We start from the raw sequence: 16,098 nt of genomic DNA, 5'->3' as shown, positions 1-16,098 counted from the left end.
AAATACCCTCGCTGGTTAATAAGAGTTAACCATCTCGGTCTGTGATGTCCCTGAAGTCAAAATGAGAGCTCAGAGTGACTGCTCCATTGGGGGTGGAAAGAAGAGGGCTTCACATGTGTAGTTTTGTTTGATCCCCCAATGCTTTTTTTTTAAATTCTGGATTATTGAAAATAGGACTAGACATAAAGATCGAACCGAGACCTTTTACAAGAGGAGCTGGGGGATTCCCGTCTAGCTGTGTGAGATTGTTAAACAGGAAGGGGGAAACTCAAACTCGGTCTTCAGTTTGATGGTCTGCAAATCAGAAGAGTGGAAGGGTTAATGAATCAGTGAAGAGCTCTTTGGATTTATTTCTGAAAAACTGCTTTGGTTTAACTGGCTCGACACCAGAGAAAGTGGAGCGGTCGCGTCGCTGAAAGAGAATGACTAATTTGATGTCAGGTTTTTTTTTAATGGTGATTTGTACATCCAGACCAGTGGCAGTTGGACGATGAGACTTAATTATGCTGACCCCAGTAAAAATGTCACTCTGTCCTGTTTCCAACACAGCTGATAACCGATATGAAACGTGGCCTAACTGGTTCAACCCTGTTGCACACTTTGCATAATTTTTATCCCCATCTTCTTGGGGATAAAAACCACCACCAGCACACGAATTACAGATAATATCCTCAAATTTTAAACCTGAACTGCACCCATCAGAACAGATTTGTGTTTTAAGAATTGATGCTTTCAGTTTTTCCGATTTAAAAAGAAACCTGTAAGGTTTGCTGAAAAACATTTATTCTTTTACAAAATTTAGTTCACGATTCAACGGATTTTCAAAGTAAAAGTCGTTGCAGACTTCTTAAATTGGACATTTGCAGGAAGAATTTTTGCGCCAAAATAAAATATGCAGAAATCCTTTGAAGTGAATTTTGATTCCAATTTAATACAATTTTTGTAACATCACATTGATTTTTACTAATAAAGTACCCTCCAGCGCTGAAACATAAGATATTTAGTTGAGCCAACAAGATTTAGGGTAATATTTTAGTGTTCTAAGTTTTTGTAAAATATAAAAACAAGAAAAACAAACTGCACCATATTGTGTAGTTAATTTAATGCATTTTATTATTAATCAATTTACCAGAGAAAAAAGTAAAATGGAATAAACAGTACCAGTAATGTTGCATTTTATTTTTATGCAATCAGTTCTGCCCTTCCACCCCAGGCCTCATATTTATCTATTTTGTGTGACAGCATTGATGCATTAACACAATTCATTCAGTGTTGTTCCAAACATTCACATGAAAAACACAGAGCATTCTTTTTTACAAATACAACCGGTTTGAAATATAAGATATATTTACACAAGAATATTTTTGACCCAATTACTGAAAGGAGAAAAAAAAAAAAGTTAAATGACGCAAAAAGAGAAATCCCAGCAACGTCTAGTGCTGAGATGTTGGGTTAAAATGTTAAGTTTGAACAACAAAAACATTTCCAATAATGTTTTCTTTTTTAAACCACCAGGATGGTAGCTGCTGACAAAGTTGAAATTCATGTTTTGTGTTTACAGATCGATATAGCCTTAGAACAGAGTACGGGAAAAATCTGACCATCGAGACCGTAACGCAAGTTTAAATAAATAAACAAGTAAGCTGATCACTTTGTTTATAAATGTAGAATGCTTAAAATGTAACGCTTAGCCACCCAGTAACATTTAACTGGCTGCAAAAGCCACATGTGGTGGAAAACATAGAAAAAACCCAAACAACCGGTAAACTGAAAGTTAAAGAGGCAGTTTAAAGACAATCTTACAGGCACTCATAACGTTTGTGACCTTAAAGGTCACCTGAACCCCTTGGGGGCATCTTGGTATAAGACTCAAAACTGCAGGATCCCTTTTTTGTACCAATGCTAACAACGTAAAAGAACACAAAAACTCACCCAAAAAACCCAAAAGCACCACAAAAAACGTGGTTTTACTTCCCCGTTTGGTGCGGCTTTGAGCGCTACACCTTCTGCGGCAACCCGGACTGCCGGCTCGACTTCATGCGACTGCGTGCATAAACCCGCAGGAAAAGTGCTAGGAAAACAACAGCGATGCCAAAGCCGCCGATCGGACTGACGGCATGGCCATAAAGGAAACAGGACAGAAGAATGGCGATGGCTTGACGCAACGTCATGATGATGGTGAAGACGGCAGCGCCAAACTGGTTGATGGTGTAGAAGATGAAGAGCTGGCCGCATGCCGAGCAAACGGAGAGCAGCACAGCATGAAAGGCAAACTCTGAATGGCGCGTCATGAAGGCCAGCGAGTCAAAGAAGGCACCCTGCTCCAGCAGCGAGCCGACAGTGAAGAGACAGGAGAACAGGTTGACCCCAAACATCATCTGCACGGACGACATCTTGTACTTGAACAGATTGTCCTGCCAGTTGGAGGTGAAGCTGTCAAAGACGATGTAGCCGACGAGAATGACGACCCCGCTGAAGGTGGTGACGGTGGACGGGTGCTTGTTGGTTGTACTGGTGAGCAGAAACATGCTAACGCCAACAGAGATCAGCACAGCTGTGAAGTACTCCCAGTATTCATAGCTTTTACGAGACACGAGCTTTCCCATGAGCATGACGGGAATGACTTTGGAGGCCTTGGCCAGGACCTGAGTGGGGAAGCTGATGTACTTAAGGGCCTCGTACTGGCACCAGCTGCTCAGGATGTTGGAGAGAGAGGCAAAGGAGTATTTGTACATTGGCGCGCCGTGGCGAGGTTGCTTAAACAGGATGCACCAGATGCCTGACACAGTCAAGGCCAGGATGCGGTTCATGAAGACTAAAAACTGAGAATCTTTGAATCGCTCGCCCTCCTCTTCAGGAGTCACGGCTCCGTAGGAACGCGTCATCACCCTTTCCTGAAGGACCCCCCATGTTAGATAGGAAGCCTGGAACAATAAAACAACATAGTTTGAGATCGATTTGGGTCCGTGACTTGGTCATCTGTCCTGGATTCTTGCCTTAAAAGTGAGATAAGTGATGTTTTTCTGGAGCATTTTGCCAAATTGCCTCAATGCTCTTCACACACCGAAGGCAGCCACTAACTTTATGGTTTGGTCAAAAATCAACATCCCCTCCTTGTGCATTCTCAGCTTGGAGCAGCTGAACAGGAAGCAAAGCCAGAGCCGGGTTAGCTATATTAGCTAGCATAACAAATATTTATGTTTTCATAGCCTGATCGGAAGTACCGGAGAAGGTTTCCAGTAGAGGTTGACAGATATTGGTTTTCCTACCGACGAAACAAATGCTGACATGTAGGAGACAAGGTCAGCCGATATGCACTACCGATTTTTATGGCCTATATATAGATATTTTCCACCTAATTTTCATGCTAAAATGTCACTAATGACATCAGTTGATGCACAAAATTTCTGAAGTTGAATCTTTTTAACTCTGACTTTGACTAACTCTTAAATCTACACTTTGTGCACTGCTCAGTGTTTAAGTCAGACACCTAAATAAAGTTAAATTTAGAGTATTTATCATACAGATGTTATTAGTGAACGTAAAAATACATCCAAATTAAATTCTGCAACAGCACCGGGCTGTCCGAGGATGCTCCGGACTTTAAATCGGCTTTACGAAGGACAAAGTTCGGTCGATGCGATACATAAAAAGTAAATATCAGCCCGATATATCAGCCTACCCTAGTTTCCAGTGTAATGAGCCCAGTGCTTCTTGCTGGACCTCTGATCGAGGAGATCCAGAGAACCCCTTATCAGCACCAGAACTTGAGTAGTCCCATCAGAGGCCTTGAGGCTCTGATTTTGCTATGTAGGTGCGTTAAATTAGGATTTGTGGCAGAAAATGTGCCAACAACAGGTCTAAAATGTAAGATAATGTTATGCTTTTATAGTTGACAGTATCCACTGCATGCATTATTCTCCCTTTTTTCTGGAGACTTAGGGGAGGAGCCTGAAGAAAGGGGGCGGTACCCATTTCCAGGCTCAACTACCCTTCCTTTAACTCACACTTGCTCAAAGTTTAACTCTCGTCACAAATCGATGTTAGAAAGTAACAAATCATTTATTTATCCTGAAAAATGAGTAGATATTGCATCAGTGGTGATGGACATCAAAACCAAGTATTTGGTTTCAAAGCAATTCCTTTGAACACAAATAAAAAGTTTTCACCTCAGCTCAACTCATTCACCGTCTTTGATGACTAAAGACATCAAATGCGTTTAACGGGGCGGGCTCGGGTACGAGCTTGCGCACCTTGAAGGTAAACATCACGTCATGCAGACAATCCATGAATTAGATCGGTTTGGGATTTCGCTATGCCTAAAGCGAGGCGCAAACCAGAAAAGCTTCTGCAGCTCACACTTCGACAAGATTGTGAAATAACGGAAAAAGCTAGAAACACGCAGATTCTTCCTAATGTATGAAGTGAGTCTACTCTTAGTAAAAATGCTCAAAAACGCTGGCAGTCAGGGGCTTTCTGATCAAAAATGACCGGGTAAGCTAAACTGGAGGAGAATTTGATCTTTTAGCTTCTATTTAGAAGCCCAGAAGTTTTACAATAGTCAGCAAGACTTAAAACAATTAGTGATAGTAGCTGGAAAGCAAGAGAATTTCCCCACTGTGGGATCAATGGTCTATTCTGTTCTCAAATATGGAATAATACACAGCAAACACACAGTTATGACAGTGGTGAGTGCATTTGTCTGTTGGCTCTGGGAGGATCCTCTACCTGAAGTCCGGCAGCGCAAAAGATCAGCCTGAAAGCCTGTTTGACTGACGAGCCCGAGTCAGCCTCGTTCCTGCTGGTAACAGATGCATCATCCAACAGACCAGTTTTATCCTCGCTGCCATACACGCAGGTCTTCACAACAGGATAGCAGAGCCCGCTGCCTGGAGGAAACAAAAAGACACGTGGACTAGAGAGACTGATGCAACACGGTTTTAATCTTCCAGAATGGATCGGATCTCACGACCCCGCACCTCGTTCAACATAATTGGAGCGCTTGAAGTAGCTAATGAGGATGTAGCCTGGGACAATGATGGTGGCATATCCCAGAATGTTGACGAGGAAGCGGAAGAGCCAGACATCGCTCCAGCCGTCCACGAGCGAAACCTCCTCTGCAGCCACAGTGGAGGGGAACACAAGTAACACAAGTGCAGGCCAAACCCTGGAGGATAAAACATGATGTAGAAAAGAAATAAGACAACTTACTTATTCAGGAACATATAAAAAAGCTGTTTTCTTCCACAAAAAGGTGGAGCAAATAAACAGCTCATTAGTAAAAATCCTCAGTTTTCTTCGTGCCACACATGATGGGCTTAAGGATGATTAGGGATTGGAAAAAATATAGTCTCCAAGCATCAAAACACGAGGTTTTAAACAGAAATAAAAGACCTAAAAACAATCTTTGTCTAGTAATCACAGAACATCAACCCATTAAAAAGAGCCAAATCAGTGAATTCCTTTAAGTTACTTTCACAAAAACTGATTTAGTGACGGGACCTCATCCCAAATGTACAGATTTTGGTACATTTGTACATTTTGGTCAATCCTACACCAACCCTGAAACCAAAACTATTTAGGTTAAAGATTAAAGTCCCATAGTTGTCACACACACTGGTGGGGTGTGATGAAAATTGTCCTCTGCAATTGGCCTATCCCCGTGGGGGAGCGGTGAGCTGCAGACACTGCCGTGCTCTGATACTATTTGGTGGTTTTAAAGCGGTGTCCTTTAACTCTAAGTGGAGTTTCACATTTTTTATCTTGAAAAATAAAGAAAATTTTTTAGATTTAATGTTCAAGGTCTACAAAATGGGAGACAAAATAAAAATAGATATGAGAAGCTCCATGTCTTCCTTCTCACGTTTGAATTTAACAATGACAGATCCAACACAAAAAACCTGCTATACCAGCTCAAATATGAACAAGATAAACCCGCACCCAGTTGACATAATGTACATTCAGTTTCTTTTTGTTTATTTAAACGTGGTCTTCAGTGATAGGAAACAGAATTCATGTCTTCCTTGGAGGAAGGCAGGGCCTCCTTCTCCCAGGGGTCCAGGGAGCCTGTAGCAACACAGAGCCTCTTTGTGTTGCTGTACCCTGGTCAACCAGCAACCCACTCCTAGCAGGACTTGGGCTCTGAACAAGAAGCCTATTACACGCAGCAAAGCACTGTCCTGGCACAGCAGCCAGTCCTCTGACTGCAGGGACTGAGATTCACCTGAGACACCAGGCCCTTCTGATGACGAACTAATAATAAGGGATAACAAGATGAATTAATTTCACAGTAAACATTAGTTAATAAATAATTAGGTAATATTTTCCCACAAACACTTTAATATTAATGAGTGATGCCATTATTTTTGAAAATCTTACAAATTAATATTGGTATAAGAAAACAATGAATCTGTGCACTTAGCTTTAGAAAAAAATCGAAACTAAACGTTTTATTTAGAAATATTAATCAAATGGGTAATAACGTGCTGTACACACTGAAGAAATGTGTTTAGCAGCTCTAAGTTTATTTAATTAACGCTTTCTTCCGGTGTTGCTATTTAAGCTAGCAAACTCAACAGGTAACTTTTAGCAGCTCGACTCTTCCAGAGCTTAAACTCGTCCTCCTTTATCATAACACACTTTTCCGTTTAAACGTTACCTCCATGAGAAAAAAGGCATTTTCCCCACACTTAGTAGCCGACACCTGGCGCTGCTCTCCACGCCGACAGACTCAAACGTCTCCGCGGTGACACACCATGAAGCCGCCCCGGCACACACGGTTCCAGGTGTTTCAATCAGCTGGGTCCGTGAGCTTTAACGCTGCTCCGTCTTTGGTCCTGTTTTTTTCCACTTATCCTCCACGACTGATGTGTTCACTTGAACCGGAACGCTCTCCTCCTTTTTTAATGAAGTCCAGCAGGACGCCGGAGACCAGAAAACAGCGCCTTTCCTGAGACTATGCCCCCTATCGGCACGGAGGTGTAACCGCAACGGAGTTAGAGCAATGAGGACAAAATGGTTTAATTGTTAAAATATAAACGGCAAGATGCTTTCTTTGGAGTAAAAAGTACTTTGTTAAATTTACTATAACGTTTATTTCATTATTTTCTCCTGGTTTCCTCTTTAGATTCAGACATACCTTATTAATCCCAAAGGAGACAGCAATTTAAAAGTGTATAAAAGAATAAAATCAGGATATGCTACACAGTATCACATCATTACAATATAATAATAATAATAATAATAATAATAATAATAATAATGGGCCGCACAGTGGTTAGAGATGTTGCATTGCAGCAAGAAGGTCCTGGGTTCTCTTCCCGGCCTGGGATCTTTCTGCATGGAGTTTGCATGTTCTCCCTGTGCATGCCTGGGTTCTCTCCGGGTGCTCCGGCTTCCTCCCACAGTCCAAAAACATGACTGTCAGGCTGATTGGTCTGTCTTTGTCCTTAGGTGTGTGTGTGTGTGTGTGTGTGTGTGTGTGTGTGTGTGTGTGTGTGTGTGTGTGTGTGTGTGCATTATTGTTTGTTCTGTGTGTCTCTGTGTTGCCCTGCTATGGACCGGCTCTCTGTCCAGGGTGTACCCTGCCTGATTGCCCATTGACCGCTGGAGAAAGGCACCCCCGCGACCCTACGTGGACAAAGCGGGTTCAGACAATGGATGGATGATGATAATAATAATAATAATAATAATAATATAAAAAATTAAGAAGAGTAACTGAATTTGTAATTTTCTTATGTAAAGTTAAACTATAACAGAGTAGTTGTTTTACTTTCATTTTACATTTGGTTCCTGCTTTAATAAATGATATTAAGAAAAATAATTTAAATAATGACAAATATTACCATTTTGGTATATTTTAACATCTAACAGTTCCCTCATTTGATGTTTGGTTGTGAAAAATTATATATTTCTTTGCAAGACAAACAAACCTAGAATATTTCCAGTAAGCTCTTGTCCTTTGAGACTGAATTAAGGATGCACACAACTCACAGTCAGCACATCACATCAGAACATTTTTCATGCATTAACAGAAGAAAATATTGGGAGTAGATCTCAGAGGGTCAGTAGGTCAAGCAGCAGTTGGACAGAATTACACATCTTAGATCTAATTAATGGTGTTTTTATGTAGGTGGCACTCCCCAAATATGTCATAAAACACAAAAAGTTCATGTTTTTAATTTTCTTTAATGAATGTTCTATCACACGTTTTCACTCAGGTGAACTGGGGTATAAATAATGCCTTTGGTGGACTTTTCTTGTAATAAAGTTTTATTTTAGCATATTTGTATGTGTATGAGAGTGATGGAGAAGTTGCATCACAGCCGTTAGGTGGTTCATAGTCCGAGTAGGTACTCACAAAGTAAAGCGCATAGCAACAAAATCAATCCCTCAGTTAATTACTGACTAAGGAGACCCATCAGAGCAGCAAAACGGAGTAAATAACAATGCATGTTCAAGCTAAACAACAAGTTAACTTCTCTTTAAATTTGCTTTTTAAAAAGTCCAATCTTGGAATTTTTATTTACCGAGGATTACTGAAATACTTGTTATAATAAAACTGACCTCATTTTAAAATCGTTGTGCAACTTTCTTATAGGTTCCTGTGGCTTTTTAGTAGATTTTACAACAAGGCTAGTTTCAAAATGAATCTATAGGAGTTTTAGAGATCAACGCGTTGTTTTTACGTGAGATTTTCAATGGAAATCTATGACCTTCAGCAGGAAGTAAGGCGCTGTGGAACAACCATTATTCCAACAACACAACGCGGTCTTCGCTGGAGGCACCAGCAGCCTGACCTAAACCGTGCACATAACAAACATCAGTTTCCTAGGTTACAATTGAACGGGGAAGTGGGTATGGTTTCATAACTCTTTGTTCCAGCGATTTACTGCTGAAAAAGGTCCATTTTAGGTCTTTCTGCAGCAATTCTGCACATGAAACCGGCTTTTATCAAACTTGGAACTTTGTTTCTGTGACTTTTAGTCACCAGAGAGTCATGTGAACTAAAGAAAGCATACATCGGCATAACTGAACCAGTTTAACTGATGGCATGTTTATCAACGAGATCCAGATGGGTGGAATTTCCAGCCGCGCCACGTTCGTTGTGCTGCTGGAGCCATAAGGAAGAAGACACTTACAGTAAAACAGAACATCCACCTTACAAAAACACCCGTCAGGGAACAGGACTTGGTCATTTAAATACAAATCTAGGTATTAGCAGGTGAAAAAGGTGATATTTAAAAAAAAAAAAAGGCTCTCATGCTGATGTTATATTGTTTTTAAGTTTAATCTCACACACGTGTGAAAAAAATCTCTCAGTCCTTCCATAAACCTGGACTTTCCACTGCATGACAAACCGTGTCGATCTCGGTGTGCAACAGCGACTCAGACCCCAAAAAATACGAAGTTAGATAAACTCCAACTTCCTTTTCCCAGAAAAAGAGCACAAGATGCAAATATTTGTTCTTCAGTTTTATTACAAAATAAATGAGGTGCTTATTTCAGCTAAAAAGCCCAGTGTAATTACACACAAACATCAGATGCGTCTGCAGAAGAGATAAATAAGAGATGAACTGTTCAACAAAGAGAAAACCTGCAAAATCAAGAGTCAAAGCTGCATGTTGTGGTATATATTAAGTTTCTAAACAGGCTGTGGATTCTTGAACAAAAGCAGGGAACAGATTTGTTTGCAAAATTTACATTTTTCAATTTGAACGGTAAACAATTCCCTGCATGTTGCTGCATAAAAACAGACAAGCGAGGCCAAGTCTTCAGAATAAAAAAAAAATCACATTAAGGAAAGGATAGAGTTTAAGGAAATGACTGAGACAAATGCATTTCAAACTAATTAAATTCTGACAAGAGGTAGAATTTTTCAATGTGTTTTTGGTACGTTTGGCCTCAGAAGAGGGGAGAATTTTGTAATCGAGTTATTCTTTGGAAAGTCAGTGTTTAATGTAGCATAATCGCTAAGTTTGTTGGAAGGGGGGTAGGGTAATACAATTGTACAGGTGCGTATATCTCACTACATATTAGAGTCAACTATAAAGGCACTATTTAATAAAATGTTCAGATCGAAAAAAGCTCATGTGTCAATCCAGCTGCTTCCGGCTAAAAGTTCCTTCCAACCACCAAACGTCCAGAGATCTGGATGTCATCAAATGGAAATAAGGCCAGAATCTGAAAGAAAAGAAAAACGTGGCTGTTTAATTTTATGAAACGGTCCTTAACAGACACGAAATAAACACGATTAGGACGTATTTCACGGCAGAGGGCGTAAAATAACGATCCAAATCCACTAATGTGTTACAGAAACAGCAGATGGAGAAAGCGTGTGCTGAAACGCTCTCAGCCCTCCGTTGGTTTGTGTAATCTCAGGTATCCGAGCGGGGGGTGCCATCTGTTACCTGTTTAATCACTCCCCTGACCTCCACATTTAGTTGATAAACCTGAGAACCCGCATAGAGGGAATAAAATCTACAAATTTAAGACATTTTTCAGGGATTAAACCTTCTCCACACTTTATTAATCACTCATAATCCTCACATCGTCGTTGCCGTCAGCCAGGTCCAGCGCTGTCTCGTCCTCCATGTTCCGCAGCATCCTGTCGGCGCCAGACTGACACAGCAGGTGAGCGATGGCGGCGTCCTGTCTCCCCACGGCGAGGTGCAGGGGCGTGCAGCCGTTGTACATGATGGCGTCCACGTTGGCTCCCCTTTTGAGCAGCAACTTTACTGATGTGACGTCGTGCAGCTCGACGGCGAGGTGAAGGGGGGTTTTCCCGCTGGTTCCTTCCTGCAGAGGAATGAAAATGACGTGAGAAATCTGACGAATAATCTTTTTGTTTCCGTTTTTAAATGAAAACAAGCAGATAAAACCTGGACGTAGCAGCTTGCACACACTTCTGTTAACAATAATAACTCGGAGGCGTGTTGAGCCGGTGATTTAAACTCAGAGGAATGCCTGGGGTCGTTATGAGACTGCCGGCCATGTTGCCTTCCATCAATAGAACGTTAAGAGCCACGGGCAGCCGGCCCAATCGTATCTCAAATCTAATTATGTCTCCCTGAATTCTGCAGGAAGCCCCGAGCTCGGCTCGTATCACTATCAACATCGCACAGGTGCAGCGGGGTTATAAACAGGAACAGGTTTAAAAAAGCAGCAAACAAACTTTGAAAGTGGAACAGATTTAGCACATTAAAGGATCAAACATGCAGGGAAATCCTCTCTATTCACAACTTTAAATGGATTTCAAAGACAGAATCAGGAGAGGACCTGCAGAAGGGCTCAAGCTAACCTGGATGTTCAGATCCGTCCCTTTTTTTATCAGGAGCTCCATTATTCCATGTTGCCTGTTCAGAGCTGCCAGGTGAAGACAGGCGAGACCTGCAAGAAAGCAATCCGCCATTTTTCAACAGACGTAACATTTGACTTTTGACATATGAATAATGTTAATAACCTCACCTCTCCAGTTCTGGGTTTCAGCCACCGGTGCTAGCATGCTGGGAAGAACATCTCTGGTCATTCCGGAGGCACACTCCATCTGGCCGTGCTGACAGGCCACGTGCAGCGCCGTGTTCCCGTCCTGGTCCTGCAGCTCTAAGCTGACGCCCTTCTTCATCAAACCACTCACCACATCTGTCAGGTTCAGGTAGGTAGCCAGGTGCAATGGACTCTGGGGGGTTAAAACAACATTTAAATTAAAGCCATGTCAAGCTGTACCCCGGCCGACTCTTGTCTTTTGATCGGCTCATTGACTGCTTGTACTTTTCATCGTAAACGCGTGACAAATTAAGTCGGCGCTCGCCCGGATTTCAAAGAACGCTTTAGACCGACCACAAACAAGCCTGCACCCGTTTAAGCAGGTCAAGCATCAAAGGCGCCAGCCTAGAAAAACACAAAACCCGCTGAGAAAGTGAAAGTTGCATCTTCTTTCAAAACAAACCAGCCGTCTGGTTGTGCTGCGGGCTCGGGAGGTGCAGAAGGAAATGCTCCTGCCTCCGTTTTCAGCGTGGATTTAACTTTGCACGTGCAAAACTCAAATCTAACCGAGCCCCGTGCATTTTAATCTTTAAAACCCCTTGCAGAGGCAGTTATGGAAATCAAACAGTGGGTGACGTTTCTTTGTAAAACCTAAAGGAGTAAAAACAAAGTCTTACAATGACCACTCAAAGGAAATGAAGCAATCTAAAGACAGAGCTAACTGAGTCAATGCGTGAAGCGCTGACTCGTCACTTCGGCTGTTTCCTATCAACAGTGACTTCAGGTTAAAGCTCCCATCTAAACGTTTCCCTGCCCACTTCCAAACAAGGATCAGCTCCACGAGTTCTATCTCTACGTGAGGAAGAGGAGGGGAGTTTCCACCCAGAGTCCCTGGTGAGCGAAGACTCCAGCCACCCACAGTGACGTCCCTGAGAGGACGGATAGCAAATAAAGAGGAAGACTGCTTTTCTGGAAGTACAGAGATATAAATAATAGCACCGCTTTTAGGACAGCGGTAGTGAGGAAGTGCTTTTTCACGATTAAAGAAAATTTAAAAATTCCCCAGAAAGCTGCAGTTTTCTTATAATGGTGAAACTCACCTGGTATAAATTGTTCTGAATGTCCAGGACTTCTTTTGGAAACAGTTCTATCAACTCCAGAGCCACCTGTGTGTCCTCGTGGATGATCGCAAGGTGCAGGATTCTACAGAAGAGATCAAAAACGATTACTTCGATCCTTTTTATCCTCGAGAACCCTGCAGCTCTGGGTATTCTCATGTTGAGCAAGAACTGCACCGTAACTGTAGGTGGGTAGCAAAAGTTGACGCTTCAACGAAAAAGCATCGTATCACTTTTTTCCTCAGTACTCATCTCAAAAGAGGGCCTCAGAGTGTAACTTTTAGTGGGCTGCACGGCAAAACTGAGCAGCAGGGGTGGTGTGCAACACACAAAACTAGAAAAGACCTCATATTAGTGCTAAAAATCACCTTCAACCAGACGCTGGATGAAGTGAACAACAAGGCGAAACAACAACACAAAAACCTCAAGAGGCTGCGTGGGAAGTGGTAGCAAACGAATGCAAAAGCAGGAAATGGAACCAAGCTTTGGTGCTTAATTTAAACTAGCTTAGAAGAAAGCAGCGCAGGCTTCGGCTGATTTCAACACATTCAAATCGAGCTGTGAACATCCATGTGCAACATTCAAGACGGCTACAGAGCTGCTTGTAGCAGCCGTAGTGGATGAGCTCAGAGGCTGTTTAACCGCAGCGTGCTCTCGTTTCAGAATAAATGTCACAGAACTAAAACCTGCTTCAGACAGCAGTGGGATCAAAAGGAGACGCAAAATCTCACGGTGCAGACGTTCATTTAGATTTCTACTCTCAACGTCTAAACTAAACGGAAAAAAGACATTTAAGGTGGATAAAATAAAATGCATGATAATAATGGTGGTTGGATACAATTACTCTGCAGAAACTGACAGGTTAGCACAAAGACTAATACATTTCAAAAATGAAAAATGTCAGAGAAAAGTTTTCACAACTGCAGACAACTGAAGCACATTTCTGCAGGTTTTTTCCTGAATTTAGCTAAAACCAGTACAAATAGCATTTGCATCATCTGTCATATACCTTTGAAATGTGAGCTTTTCCTCTAAAAACATGAATCGTTTTGCAGAATGTTAACATTTAAATGTAAAAAGAAGCAGACAAATTAGCTCAAATTCATCTTTGCACAAACAAAATGAATAAAAGGAAGAATCTTTAAAAAAAATGCTTGAAAGCGGATCAAGAAAATGCCATAATCAAACCTCTTGATGTTTTTGGCAGATGTGTCTGTGTGAAGTTCGTCCCAAACGTCTGCAGGCTAACATCATTCAACCCTGTAAGCATGATTTGAGTTTGAGCGGGACTTCCAGGTCTGGGTAAATCTTGAATGAATGACTTTTTAAAAAAATTCCCACAGGGGAAAGTGAGTGTTTGCATAGTTCTCTCTGTTAGCGTTTCAGGTGTTTTTTCCCCCTTCCCCAGCAGGTATCTATTGTTAGGGTGTGAGAATGAAACCATATGGCTCTGACAGTCAGCGAGCGGAAATTAAAAGAGGTCAGAGACTAAAGCGACATTTCCGCAATCCTGTGACTACATCACAGTGGTTGTAGATTTCATTACTAAGCCTGCTTTATTGTTAAAACACACACGGATGGCCCCAGATGAGTGGGTCACACTAGAAGCCCTGCAAAGGCTGAAGAAGCTGCATGCGGAGGTGTGGATCGTTTGAAGAAAAAGGTGCAGTTTCACTGAGTCAAGAGGAGGAATGAGCAGCAGAAAAAAAAGAGCATTTGATGCATGAGAGTTAAAAATAAAACAAATAGCTTCTGAATTGTAGGAGAGAATAATGCACGCAGATGCTGTTGTGTCCTGATCAACCAGTTTCGTTGATGTACCTCGCAGACATGTGCTTTGTGATGCAGGCAGGGGGAAGTCCAGGCCTATCTGTTTCACTTCTGGTTTCTGACTGTTCACATTCATGGCATGGACAAAGTTCAACAATAGAAAAAAACTCTGCATGTTCATGATATGAAATCCCCTTCAACACCAGCAGTAACTTTGGAAAATAAGGCCTCATTCATAGAAATTCGCACATGGGTGGAAACTTAATATTTTGGGGGAGATTTTCTAATCTGACTCTAAAAACAGCTGATTGTGTTCATTTATCACGTGATTTATACTTAAGACTCATTGTCCTGAAATGGAAACAGTTCTTGATTTAATCAGGAGATAGAGGATCTTTAGGTGCAGCTCTGATTTATTTCTACCAGATGCTGCAGATTAACTTCCAGGAAGCGAGCTGGAGGATGGTTGGATAATTAAACCACTTTGACAGAATTTGTAAACAGAGAAATTATTTAAACTAATTGCTAATTAAAAAAGAAAAACGTACGTGTCTCCATCGTCTGTAATAGTTGTGAGTAAGTCTTCTTGTTCAGACAGTTCACAGATCTGTTCCTGCTGCTCTTCGGCGGTGGACAAAGTGCAACCCTCCACCATCGGTGGCAGACTCTCCACCGTGATGGACGAAGATCCGTAGGCTGAGTCCAAGCGCTCGTCCGGGGAGAAAAGCTTGTCCCTCGGCCCGCCGAAGTCGGTACTCGGCTCCCGGGAATCCTCCGGCTTCACAATGGAGCGGTACGAGTCAATCCCCGAGTCCGTGCGGGTGTCCTCCAGAAAATCGTCCTTACTACAGTCGTGGCTCGTCATGATGGTGGTGGCCCTTTCTGGGTTTCCCCTACCCGCCCTTCCCCGATTAATAACGGCTTTCAGCGGCGGCTGTCGTGGCTGCTTCCTCGGCGGTGTGACCGGACAGCCTGTTAGCGCACGAGAAAACCACCGCTTCTTTGTGAGACCAGATAAATGAGCCGCTCCGTCTCATGCCAATAACCGACCACACGTTCCCTCGCAGTAACGAGCCGTCGGTCTTTATCGGTTCTCTGTTTTGTAGAGAAAAAACGTTTCAAACCATGTCGGTTTCTCCCAAACTCCCCAGTTAAAGCAAAACTGGTTTAAAAACAAAAGCAGACGGCTAACAGTCGGGGAGATATCCGGTGGCAGCGAGCTCCAGGCGGAGAGCATACGAGCAATGAAAGGCGATAATGGGAAGAGCTGACATCTGAAAGCCAGAGCTGTTTTTGTCACGCGGGGGAATCCCCAGTGCGCGCGAAGGAACCGAACACACACAAGCGCGCGCGAGCGCACACACGCACAGTTCAACAGAGAACGTAAAGAACGTGCTTACGGCGGAAATGCGGGATTTTCAAAATTAAAGCATAGGACAATAGTTATATGTCGAAGGGCAATCGAGGTTTTGGCCAATCTTTGTCCCGAACATTCCTTAAAGTAATGACGTGCACGGTTAGAAATAACTGTCAAGTTGGATCTGTTTATTTACAATTAACTGGCTCTGAAGAGAAATTAAAAAATATATTCAAAAAACCTGTTTTGTTTGTTTCAGATACAATAATCCAAATGAAGACAAGTCTCAAAGTCTTAAAATATCAACTGTCGTTTTTAATTAAACAATACTGATTATTTTTCTTATGCATAATTATTTTTAGGGCAAAC

General features: G+C 42.1%; 2 protein-coding genes across 2 annotated transcripts; both read right to left on the bottom strand.

Moving 5' to 3' along the window:
• Positions 1 to 1,673: 1,673 nt before the first annotated feature.
• Positions 1,674 to 6,885, bottom strand: slc35b2 (solute carrier family 35 member B2). Its single transcript, XM_015947486.3, has 4 exons — positions 6,659 to 6,885; positions 4,980 to 5,167; positions 4,729 to 4,889; positions 1,674 to 2,924 (listed from the first exon to the last, which is right to left on the bottom strand). The coding sequence occupies exons 1-4, from the start codon at positions 6,676 to 6,678 to the stop codon at positions 1,998 to 2,000; spliced, it is 1,296 nt and encodes a 431-aa protein (XP_015802972.1). The 5' UTR covers positions 6,679 to 6,885; the 3' UTR covers positions 1,674 to 1,997.
• A 2,576-nt stretch (positions 6,886 to 9,461) lies between these two features.
• nfkbie (nuclear factor of kappa light polypeptide gene enhancer in B-cells inhibitor, epsilon) lies at positions 9,462 to 15,443 on the bottom strand. Its single transcript, XM_015947485.3, has 6 exons — positions 14,921 to 15,443; positions 12,585 to 12,687; positions 11,467 to 11,677; positions 11,300 to 11,388; positions 10,549 to 10,797; positions 9,462 to 10,182 (listed from the first exon to the last, which is right to left on the bottom strand). Exons 1-6 carry the CDS (start codon positions 15,235 to 15,237, stop codon positions 10,114 to 10,116), a joined length of 1,038 nt encoding a protein of 345 aa, XP_015802971.1. The 5' UTR covers positions 15,238 to 15,443; the 3' UTR covers positions 9,462 to 10,113.
• Between the last annotated feature and the right edge of the window lie 655 nt (positions 15,444 to 16,098).

The sequence above is a fragment of the Nothobranchius furzeri genome, chromosome 2, assembly GCF_043380555.1.
Source record: "Nothobranchius furzeri strain GRZ-AD chromosome 2, NfurGRZ-RIMD1, whole genome shotgun sequence".
Taxonomy (NCBI): Eukaryota; Metazoa; Chordata; class Actinopteri; order Cyprinodontiformes; family Nothobranchiidae; genus Nothobranchius; species Nothobranchius furzeri.
The sequence above is the reverse complement of the archived record's forward strand: the minus strand, read 5'-3'. Positions and strand labels throughout refer to the sequence as shown.

Coding starts and splice junctions, on each gene's coding strand:
- nfkbie (XM_015947485.3), bottom strand. CDS start 15,237: ATGACGAGCCACGACTGTAGTAAGGACGATTTTCTGGAGGACACCCGC. Junction 12,688..14,920: donor ATTACAGACGATGGAGACAC/GTACGTTTTTCT, acceptor TCTCTTCTGTAG/AATCCTGCACCTTGCGATCA. Junction 11,389..11,466: donor TGAAACCCAGAACTGGAGAG/GTGAGGTTATTA, acceptor GCTTTCTTGCAG/GTCTCGCCTGTCTTCACCTG.
- slc35b2 (XM_015947486.3), bottom strand. CDS start 6,678: ATGCCTTTTTTCTCATGGAG. Junction 5,168..6,658: donor ATGCCTTTTTTCTCATGGAG/GTAACGTTTAAA, acceptor TTTATCCTCCAG/GGTTTGGCCTGCACTTGTGT. Junction 4,890..4,979: donor CTCCAATTATGTTGAACGAG/GTGCGGGGTCGT, acceptor TGTTTCCTCCAG/GCAGCGGGCTCTGCTATCCT.